The sequence below is a fragment of the Pezoporus occidentalis genome, unplaced genomic scaffold (genome assembly GCF_034315485.1).
Source record: "Pezoporus occidentalis ecotype Australia unplaced genomic scaffold, CSIRO_AGI_Poc_V1 ctg361, whole genome shotgun sequence".
Taxonomy (NCBI): Eukaryota; Metazoa; Chordata; class Aves; order Psittaciformes; family Psittacidae; genus Pezoporus; species Pezoporus occidentalis.
The window spans coordinates 21,104-32,830 of record NW_026915603.1 but is presented as its reverse complement, the minus strand read 5'-3'; the positions used below and the strand labels follow the sequence as shown (position 1 = coordinate 32,830).

The window sequence follows — 11,727 nt, the reverse complement described above, 5'->3', positions numbered from 1 at the left end:
ACACGCTGCATCCTAGCTGTTCCGTGACCATTGTGTAGTCTTGTAGGCATTTTAAAGTCCTCTCAGTTCAACAAAGCACCATATTTATACACAGTAAGTATATGCTCATTCTGAGAAATGATCAAATACATTATGACACCTTGATACAACAGAGTAATTTGAATATTTGTTTGTTCAGATTAAAAAAGAAACAAAACCCACAGCAGATTCCAAGAAAGCGATTTATTTCCACTTGTTCTTACAAGTTTAAGACAGTATACTTTTTATTAAAAAACAGTTTCATGTACTATTTAGAAAAGATTACAACTTTCTTGTGAAACACCCAGTTATGACCTCCTGTGTACCTTTTAAGGATAGGTGGGTTTGTTTCTTTCTTTTTTGAAGAGTAATCCTCAGAATGTATGGGCAGAAATAGGTGAGGATAAAGTTACCAGCAAATGGATAAACTTTCCTGTATAATTGGACATACATTGATAGAGAGGAATTCATCCACCAACTAGTGCTCCATCGGCTCCTCTGCCTTTTCTGCAAGGTCATCAGCAAGTGGAGCAGGCTTGAAGAGGAAAAACAAGTATTTTAGGAAGGCAGAAGACACCACTTTACAAATAAATCAGCTTTACCCTGGATTTGAGCACAACCAGTGGCAAAGGCAGCTCATGTCAGCAAATAGCTTACAAAGTAGCAATACCCAAATTAAGCATGGGACGGGACAGAGCATCTTGCTACATGCATGAAACATACACAGCCACTTCTGCTGAAAAATAGTGAAAACCTGTACTTGATCAAAGATGAGCAAAGATGACATTGGAACAGTGTGGTGCCAGTTCAGCATAAACTGATTTAGTAAGTGTCTTAGTTTCCAACTAAGGTTATATGATTTTCATACAATAACCAAGGTTATATGGTTTTCATATAGTAACTTCAAATTTAAAAAATCCTATTCCTAAAACTACTAGAGTAATAGAGTTAAATGTTGTAAACACAAATGTGATAGGTCATATATCACAAAATGCTGTCTTTCGACAAAGCCTACTTATCTAAACGACACACCTTTCTCTGTGGCCTCTCCTCAAGACCTTCTAGGAATGGTGCTACATCATCATCGTCATAGATGGTGAACTCCGTGTCTTTGCCAACAATTCCAATGGAAACATTCTGTCAAGCGAAGTTTTGAAAGAAATGTGAAGCAGTCTTCTGCAAATAAACTCTGGCTTTACAGTTGTGAAACAGATGTAAAGTTTCTTCCCATGACAGAGAGACTCACTGTGCATTCTGTGTCAACTTAAGGGGAAAAAAAAATAAATCCAGAGACTCCCTTTTTGGCAGATTTTACTGGGAAAGGGAGGCAGATTTATACCCTACAAAAGCTATAACTTTTCAAAACCTTACAATTAAAATCACTTTTTAAGGCTTCTAATTTCTTTCATTTTTTTCTTTTTAATAAGATACATGATTTTTCAAACTCAACTATTTCAGTCTTATTTTGGATTTTCGTTATTTTAAGAGTTCTAAAAAACAAGGAGGGCTAAGAATAACAAAAGATAAACATGGAAAAGGGCAGATCAGCCACAAGCAAAACACCAACTAATGGATACCCTTAGAATTTTCTTTTTTGACAGTTACTTTATTGTCAGAAGTTTCTGCAACTTTTGATGCTGGATATTCAATCAACTGTTTGTGCGTTACCTTCCCCCACAACCCAGGTGAAATACTGACTGTGCTTACAATGCCAAGTTGTGATTCTAGTTGCATATGACGCATCTTAAACATTGATCAAAGTTTAAAATAATGAAGCCACCATGTAAGTGGCGAGGAGAAGCAGACAGGCCAACCCAATATGGGTGATAAGCAACTTCTACTTTATTTGTGATGCAGTTCACACATATATAGGAGTGGTATTCAGCCACTCCTTCTTGGCACAACAGTATTAGTTAGCCCCACACAGCTTCCTCCACATTCTCCTCCCAGGTCCGGTCTCTGGCTACCTGTGGGGGCCACCCCCTGCCTTGCTTACACAGTCCTCCAGAACTCTATGGTCCTGCTCTTACAGTCATTCTGCAACACCACCAGGGAAGCAAGGTCTTATTTAGAGGCAATATCACTTTTGACAGGAAACTTAAATCTAAGACAAGTAAGGGCACTGTAGATTAACTGGTGACATGAAATTAGCTACCAGTATTCAGCTTTCAAATTTCAGTGCCAGCCATATTTCACATGATTTTGTCACAGTTATTTCTAGTAACAGTAAAATTTCTTGATGAGAAAACCTAGTTTTTACCTTGGTGGTCAGATCCTGTTCAGCAGGAAGAGTCTCTCTCAGGGCACGCAGTCCATGTTTAACTAGCTCATTTAGATTGCCTTCAAATGAAACCAGAAAGACATTTACAAACTATATGCTATTATCTCTAGGCACTCATTTTCCCTTCTTCGCATTCCTAGTTGATAACCAGAAAATCAGCTTGGCTAACTTGACTTCCAGAGCCCCTCTCCTTTCTGGTACTAAACACAGAGTTGGTTTGACAGGTGTAGGTAGCACTGCACCAGCTACTAAGAAGAAAAAAAGACTGCTACAGCTGAACCCAGGACAATAAGTGTATCTCAAGAAACAAGCCCTTCCCTAAACTTGAGATTGAATGCATCTAGTTTTGGTACCTGCCTTGCCACCAGTGCATCCAGTGATAATCAAGTTTTTTTTTTTAACCCAAGCAGCTATTCAGTAGCCTCCTCCTCACTATTTCATGCAAAAATAAATTCACCTTTTTCAAGGCACCACTTAAATAACTACCCTGACATACTATCCCTGCTCCGATATGGACAGAATTGTCCTTTCCCTGGGTTAAACAGGGCAGAGGCCTTTTAGGTTTGGTTTTTTCTCTTCTTTCCTGAGCAAAACTTTTCTTTTCATTAGATGTAATAAGCACACAAAAGTTAAGACATGAAAATTTGTAACTTTCCTCTACAATTTTGTCTTCATGCAGATTTGCACTTACACCAAAATTTGGCTCCCAGAATGTGAAAGAATGGAGCAGTAGCAGAAAACAAACTGCATAATTGATGAATACCATTAGAAAGACAGGGTTTCACTACTCACAGTCAGTAAATTCAGTCATGTGCCTTTCCAAGTAAGTTCGTGCCGATTGTGAACGAGCACCAATAGACATTGCTTTGCAGTCAAAATAGTTTGCAGAGGGGCAAGTCTGGAAGATATGAGGACCCATATCCTACAAAGAGAGAAAGAAAACCAACACACAGAATATAAAAGAGACGTATAAATTCACATCAAGCCTGCTGCTGGAACACATGGTATTTTCTAGAACAGTCTTGCTTCATGGCATATCACACAGCTTATATGTATGCACATAAATGTATTTTATATTGCTTATCATATCACTGTTATACAGTTCCTTCAAAACTACTGAAAAAAAGCAATAATATAAAAAGAAAAAATCTATTAAAAAAATTCTTTCTTTCACTTTGTTCATTAAAATGCAGTTTTTATGTGGGCAGGATAGCTGTCACTTAAACAGTTCCTTAAACAGTACGATGCTTACGCATGCTTTCTTCTTTGTGGCTTGCAGCAGGTATTTCACACACATTCCATCTTATCTGCAAAGAACTAAAAACCTGCTGTAGGCTTAAACATTCCATACAAGATTTCAGGCAAGATGACAATTTCCTGCAACCTTTCTCACGTCAAAATTCCTGAGGTCAGAGATTCTGTGTGTGCTGCATTAAGCAAACTGCTGTTGCTAAACAAGTAAGATAGAGGCCAGCAATGATTTCCACATACATTTTTTATTGAAAACATTTAAAATATTAGTTCACAAATCTTCACAATCAATAGTAAAATAATTACTATAATTGTGGGATCAACACTTTGATCCCTTAAAACACAAATCTAATTTTTGCAGTAAAAAGTTGTTCATTTTTGCAAATGTACATTTCATAAGTGTACACAGAATTAGCTATTCAGAAGCATTTTTGAAAGTTATATTTTAGGTCAAGATACAGAAAATTATTTACTTATTCTGAGAATTTTGATAAGTCTGCCTCTTCCATCTTCCCCTCTTAACATGTATTTGTTGTATAGAACTGCATTAAGCACATTTTCTTCTAGATCAGTAGTAACTACTGAAGCTTACTTACATCATAACCTGCAATGAGCAGTCCTACTCCATACGGTCTCCTGCCATAACGCTGTGTTGGTATCTGGGTTTCTTAAGAAAGCTAAGGAAACAATCTCAAAATAACATGCTAATTACCCATTTGCCTAAGCCAAGCAAAGATACACCAAAATCATCATACAGCCTTAGCAAACCTTCCTGAGGAGTGAAGACTATGTTCAAAAAAAACCCCAGATCTCACAATGTACTGGAATACCAATTTCTTTTCCATCAGAACAAATTTAGCAATTAGCTTTTCTGAAATAACTCAGTGGTGCATTAAACCAAGTAATACAAACACCTCACCTGATGCTGCACAGCCTCATTTAATTTCTTATCTCTTTGAGCATTTTCTAGGCACCTGACATCAGAATACAAGGCCTCAGCTGTGTTTCACGGAGAGACAGAAGTTTCCACAGGATAAAAAACCCCACATATATGTGTGTGTATATATATGTGCGTATATATATATATATATATATGTATCCCAATGAGCAACTACAATCCAGTAAATTATCCTATTTTGGATGGTGCAGTCACCTCTTCTCCCCCACCTCCAAAGGCATGGCGCCGTGTAACAATAAAAAACAGCGCCGTGTTAAATACTGCATAGCACTTTATTGCTTCCCTATCAGTTCAGGGCACATTATGGGGTATTCTCTGAAAGAATACACAAGCTATGTGACTAAACTTTGAATTAACTCTTTTAATGTAAATTGACTTTTAAGCTGGGATATAGGAAAATAATTTTATGAACATATATGAACAAGTAAAAAGCTATAAAAGTGATACAAGTGTAAAAAAAGGATACTGCTTCCAATTAGTGACACTAGGCGAGAAACTGGCAGAGGTCTATCAAACACAAATCTAGAATCCAGACATTCCTGACGCATGAAATTGCTAAGAGGAAAAAAAGTAAAAAAAAAAAAAGGAAGGGGGGAAAAAAGAAAATCAAACCAATGCAGAGATCAAAGTCACAATGAATTTCTGTCTCAATACTTGTCTCTTAATAAAAGCATTTTTGTTTCAACTCTGCTCCTTGAGAAAAACAGTCAAAGGCATTCCATAATTTCATTTCATCATGACCTATCACTGTTATTTAAAGTTGACCACAGATTTGAAAGAGTATTATTGTATTTCAGCCATACAAATGCAAAGAAGGTAGAAGTTCACGCAGGCAACAGACACCATCTGGAAAAAAGCCACAGTGAAACGGTAACACTTCTTTGTAATGCTACAGCAACTTAAATTTATTTCGGAAATTTCTTCTAAGCCCTTTCCTATCAAACTGAGGAAGACTCCTCCTTCTGTGTACATTTACCTCATTTGATGAAACTATATGGCCAGCAGGTAAAAAGCAAGCCCCTCTGAAGCTGAGACATGCAGCAGTGTACTTTTTTAATAACTTTCTTAAATGTACATACACAGAAGCAGCTGCTAGCGGGATCTAAGTGATGTACTTTCTCTGTACTGCTTGGAATCTGCTAGTGGGATCTAAGTGATGCACTTTCTCTGACTGCTTGGAAACTCCATCGCACTGAGGAAACCAGACAGGACTGTCGTACTAGTAACAAAACCAAAGAGCAAAATTTTGGGCCAAACAAGTGAGATTTCTGCCAACTAGTTAAACATCTGCCAGAATTTCATGCTGAGGTCTTTGGCATAGTACAATACGGCAGCAATTCAATACTAATCCTTAGCTGACCAGAAAATTTCATTTGCAATAGTGTACAAATGAACTTTCACTCATTATTGCAGAGCCATGTATGTCAACAACTAAGATACTCACCACAAGAGTCTTGCATCAGCAGTAAGTCCAGCAATTGAGATACCAATATGGTTGTCAACATACAGGATTTTTTTCTGATGAGCTGCGAGCTCAGACTGTGCTCTCTATGCATAAAGGGAAAAAGCAATGTGGCAAACTGAACAGTTTGCAAAGCACTGTGGAGAAATCTGCTAACATTTACAGCAAGAACTGAGTATGATCATGATACGATAAAACAAACAAATTTATGAACTTGCAACAGAAACCTATTTCCACTTCAGCAGGAAACTGCCAGAATGAAAGAAACAACAGACACTCAAGCCTTCGGAAAAGAAGTAGTTTTACCACTTAATAACTAATGAAAAAAATAAAAGATTAAAAGAAGAGGAACACATCTTTTAAAGAGAAGTAAAATCTTTCACTCACTTCCTTCAAAATTTTATGAAAATCTGCTTTACATAGCCACTGAAAATATTCATAGTCTGATACAGATACACAAGCAAAAGGAAGCTGGGATTGATAGCATTCACATAAGAGTTCAGACTGCGCAAAACTGATTTGCCAAATCACAACTTTTCTACTAATATCACTGTCCTGAGAACACAGGTTTGATGTTACCTTGAGAGCAACCAGGACAGCATGAGTCTTTGACTTCAGCCCCACAGTAGCTGAGCCTTGTTTCACAGCTTCCATGGCATATTCTATTTGATGAATTCGGCCCTAGAGAATAAAATCAAAAGTAATCATTCTAAAGTTAGTAATCTGAACCAAGTTTCAACAGTTTTTGGTTTTCAAACATTTCATTCCTCCACCCCAATTTACTGCATAACTGTTTAAACCTACAATAGACTTCCTCAGTTAACTTCCACAAACACCTCACTATTAACTGCCAAAAATCTGGCCAAAAAAAGGGCAAAAAATCTTGCCATTATAAGACTTCTGTCACTGTCTTCAGAGGAATCAGTACTTGACCAAGTGTGATTCAAAGACAGACCTTCCAGCTGAAGTTGGATGCTTAACTTTTAATCGAGTTTCATGAAGAAACAAGTCTTATGCAATTGTTGTGTCTCACTATCCATTCCCTAATAACTTCTAAACAAGTTATTAGTCAACTGCAGTAAAGTCTGAAAGAGGAGTAGAGGTCTCAAAGACATTTAAGTCCCCACAAGTTCTGCAAAGGCAGCCAAGAGCTTTGGAAGAAAATAAGACAATGTCCTTTTAATGCAACAACTGAGGGCAATACAACCCATGTTCTAGACTCTAGTTGGCCAGCCTACGTCAAATAGTCAGCATGTTCACTGCTGATGTGCAAGTACTAGAATTACTGACCACAGCACACAGCTGCATCTCACCAGTTGTGATGGAGTTCCTACAGTGAAACGTATAGGAGATTACAGGAAATCACCTTCTATTAACTTGTTGGGTCTTTTTTTGGTACAAGGCTTTTCACTTAATTTCTCTAGAGAAATGCAAAGTCTGCTAGAAGTTTAAAATACTCTACCATCCCATTTCATCCATAAGTTATAAATCAAATTTCAGTAACATAGGATATTTCTTGCCCAAGAGCAGTACGGAATCACTGTGAATACTGTCCAGCGGTATTCATGAATGACTTGCAAGGCTGTAAAAGTGCAAAATCCCTTCTAGCCTTTAATTTCTTATTTCCTTTTCTTTATAACAATATTTTAAAACCTCTCCCAATAGAAAGTGATTATTCTTTGCTCCTGTATTAAGAATTATTGCAGTATCATATCACTGCTTCACCTACAGGACAGTATGGAGCAGTAGTAATTGCAGCACACCAGCAATTTTGAACGTCTTTTTTACAAAAGGTATCAACACTACCCAAATTTTCAAGGCAACTTATGGAAAAAAAAATGTTGATGACTTCATAATATCTACTTAAGGTGTTAAGAGAATGCTATAGTTTTAAAAGTAATTTTTAAAGTTTTAAAGATCGATTTAGAAAAAAATAAAAGTTCCTGATACAGAATCTGCCAGAGATACACCATCGTTAAGAAGGATAAACCAGTTCAAAGCCATCTACAGACACCATGGTACTGACTAAAAAACATTCCAATATTCAAGGTTGTCTTCATATAGGATGAAACGTAGGACACATGCTCTATTACAACGTATGTTGAAAATGTGTCTTTAAACAATACTACTACATGACCATGACTTTCAGTATTAATACAAACCCACAAACTAAGGTTATATTAAGTTTACAAGAATACAATTTACTATTTGCATTTAAAATAAAGCTTTAGTTTTGCTATCGCTAGAAACAAGTCAATTTTCAAGACTCTGTTTTTCCATTAGTGTCCTATCTTAAAATGTCCATACCAAGAGAGGGGGCAATATTAAACACCTGAACTGACACTTGCTTTTAAACCTCTAGAATATTTATTTGGAAGTCAACACAATTTATGCGACTTTCAGAACACACCAGATATATTTTAATAGCAATACACAATAAAAAAGCAATTTGGAGGTAATAATATTTCCAATTTAGGAGTAAATCTCAATATAATTTTAAAGACAGAGATAGCGTGAAGCCTCCCTGACATTCCACAACATGGGAAACAGCTGCACAGACTTCATACCTGAAGCACAGTGCTAACTGCGTTATAAAATGGCATTTAACCACTCACACGTTCTAGCTCTCAACATTATCATTACAAGTTTTATACATTGAACTTACTCAGCAGACGTTTTTTAACCATTTCAATTATGAAAAATTAAGATCTGTGAATTCATACTACAAAAATCAGTGTCTCAGATTCCACATTTCAGACTGCCACATGGGTACAGTCATTCATACAGGGGCTTACTGTAAGCCGACAAAAATTGTGTAATTGTGCATAAAACCAAAGATAATCTGAAAAAAGCCACAGATAATTTTTATTCTGAAAAATCTGAATACAGTAAAGCTCTTAAAAAAAAAAATAGTTCTTCCCAACTGTAAACCAAATAGTTTTTTTCCAATATTAGCTAGTGAAAAAAAAGAGAGAATGACCTAGCAGTAGCTTAACATTAGGGAGACTTAAGCTCAGTTTCATGCTTTTTCATATCTTACTTAATTTTTCATTATAGGTCTGTAAATCGATCATACAATCACAGAATGGTTTGGGCTGGAAGGAACCTTTAAAGATCATCTATTTCCAAGCCCCAATGATAGCATCTATTTTGTACCTCATAGGTACATTCAGAAAACAACGGCCTTAAGTACTTTGAGGTAACATGGCCCACCTAAGCATCACTCAGGTTCATACACCAGAAGCTCAGAGAGGTGTTAATGGCCTTGTAGAAAGCAGCAGCCTACAAAGCCAGAGGGAGCAGACTGCGGCAAGCTCTAGGCACTTGAACACAATCTACACTATTGCGATACCACTTCTGCTAGAGTGGAAGAAAACCAAAAAGCTAGGAAGAAGTCTATTAGCAAGCTTATAAAGATTTTACCTGTGGGCTCCAAACTGTAACATCATTGTCATACTGGTTGCGAAACTAGAATAAGCAAAATAAAATTCATTAGTGGCTTTATAAACTGGCAGAGTACTCCCAAGCAAATCATCATGGAATGGTTTGGGTTGAAAGGAACCTTAAAGATCATTCAGTTACAATCCCCTGCCACGGGCCTTCCTCTAGATGAGGCTGCTCCAAGCCCCGTCCAACCTCAAGTTCTGGCCGTTTTGTTACAGGGCCCCCTACACGACGCATCCGCTCCCAGGCCTGAGGCAGGGACCGCTCTCCGGCCAAATCCCTTCTGCAGCTGGAGCAAGCGCTGCGCTGGCAACGCGAGTCCCGGAGCATCCTCAGGGCATGGCGAGACCCTGAGGGGCGCGAGACCCCGGTGCCACGCTGGGAGGGCCACGGCTGCTGCCTGTCCCGCTCCGCGCCGGGGTGAACGATGCTGGTCGGCCAGCTCCGGGGGCCACCTGCAGCGCTGACCCTCCGCTCTGCACCGTCACGCCGGGCCGGGCCGCGCTGAGGTGGGCCAAACGGGCCGAGCCCCACCACCGCCGCCGCACTCCCCTTCCTTCCCTCCCTGCCCCAGCCCCGCTGAGGGGAGCGCGACCTCCACCTTCCCCGAGCAGCCCCGTCGGCGAGGCTCAGCCATAGGCCTGTCCCCGGCCCGCGGCGAGCCCGGCCCGCATGGCCCAGGAACTGCTTACTCACGGCCCCGTTCCCTCCTCCTCGCCCTCCCCTTTCCCCTGGAGCTCGCTCCGCAGCCCTGGCAGGGAGCGCGGGGTGCCCCGGCCCGAGCTGGCCTGGCGCGGCTGCCCCTCACCATCCTTCTTCCCCCGAAAGCGGCACGGGCTCCGGGGCACCGAGAGGACACCGCTCCGGCAGCGATCGCTCCGGACTGGAAGCAGTCAAGCAGTGCTAGTCGCACCTCGAGTCATCGATGGAGCGCACGGCAGCTCGCCCCGCCCCAGCAGCATGCGCGGTGCCGGGAAGACTCGCAGCGGCTGGTGGCCGGCGGAGGATGCCGGGACAGCGAGGCGCTGCAGCCGCGGTTCTGGTCATGGCCAGGTAAACGGAATGCAGGAGCCGCTGTGCTAAAAGTGCTGAGCGGCGGCACTGAGCCTGCTCTGCCCGGAGGTTGTGATTGCTCAGCGCTTCTGCCACTCGAAACAGCGCAACGTGTCTCTTCAGGTTCCTGCATGCAATAGGAAAGTTTCGTTAGCTGAGGAAAACTTGCATTTTGGAATTTGAAATTCATCTGTTTTTATCAATAAACTCGAGCTGTTGGTTTTGGAGAATCTGTAGTGTTTTTAAACATACTGAAGATAAAGCCACTGACGTAAGATAGGATCATTTGCTATTATCCCGTTTTCTTTGGGGAAACTGTTCTTCACATTCACAGGATATGAAGAGAGCATGGGAACAAACAGACGTTCTAGCCATTGTTACGAATAGCATCAGATTACATGAAAACCTTAGCTGCAGCCAGAGTACGTATGGAGAAATTCAATCACAGGTACCTTTTAAAAATTGATTAAAGAGCCCAAATACTGCCAACTGGAGCGTTGTGAGTTTGTGCACAGATGTGTACAGGCACTTGGAAAGGTACTGCAGAACCATCAATAGTAGGTTTGTATTGCTTTTCTCCTCACATTTTTTCCACTCTGAGGCAAAAGCCATTGCTATGGAGGAAAAGGCATCCTTGTAGAGTTTAAGTACGTTGCACCAGTCTTGTGCAGACAGCACAGGAATGGCACCTCATGCTTCAGGAGGCTCCAGAGCCCAACCCTCCACACTCTAAAACCACTAGAATGTTTTAAAGCTGTAACGGGGCTGTTGCCCTTTTCTCACAAGCATGCAGTTTGTGAAGTGGTGTGCTCCCAAATACTGCAGTTTTCTTACAGTGTTCAGGATCATAATGTTTATGAGCTTAAGCAGTTCAGGGTAAAAAAGCCAAACGAAAACCAAATGAAGACGGTTGGGTGGGAGTAAGACAACAGCCACTGTTAATTAGACGTAGCAGAATGGAAATCCTTTTATATTTCTGTTTTGGAAAAAAAAGAGTAGCAGAAGTCTCTAAAATTATGACACCAAATGAGAAGCACTATTGTAAATTACATTAGAAAAATAGTGCTATGTCTTTCTTAATTACAGCTAAGATGGGATTAAATTTCTAAATGTGTCTTTTTGCTCTCAAAGATAAAAAAACTACAAGCGCTTAACAAGAATTAATTGCTTACTGGGGCTCTTATTTTGGACAATATGAAGTACTCATATATTTAAAACTGAAAAGTGAGTTAAAAATTGCTGAGAGAACTCTATAGGATT

General features: G+C 39.9%; 1 protein-coding gene across 1 annotated transcript; it reads right to left on the bottom strand.

Moving 5' to 3' along the window:
- Positions 1-207: 207 nt before the first annotated feature.
- PSMA1 (proteasome 20S subunit alpha 1) lies at positions 208-10,369 on the bottom strand. The gene is made up of 10 exons (XM_062630936.1): positions 10,223-10,369; positions 9,394-9,438; positions 6,550-6,651; positions 5,953-6,056; positions 4,975-5,063; positions 4,147-4,217; positions 3,092-3,221; positions 2,279-2,358; positions 1,051-1,155; positions 208-553 (listed from the first exon to the last, which is right to left on the bottom strand). The coding sequence occupies exons 1-10, from the start codon at positions 10,223-10,225 to the stop codon at positions 497-499; spliced, it is 786 nt and encodes a 261-aa protein (XP_062486920.1). The 5' UTR covers positions 10,226-10,369; the 3' UTR covers positions 208-496.
- Between the last annotated feature and the right edge of the window lie 1,358 nt (positions 10,370-11,727).

Coding starts and splice junctions, on each gene's coding strand:
- PSMA1 (XM_062630936.1), bottom strand. Junction 6,057..6,549: donor CTGTCCTGGTTGCTCTCAAG/GTAACATCAAAC, acceptor CTTTATGCATAG/AGAGCACAGTCTGAGCTCGC. Junction 554..1,050: donor AGGAGAGGCCACAGAGAAAG/GTGTGTCGTTTA, acceptor TTCCTCTTCAAG/CCTGCTCCACTTGCTGATGA.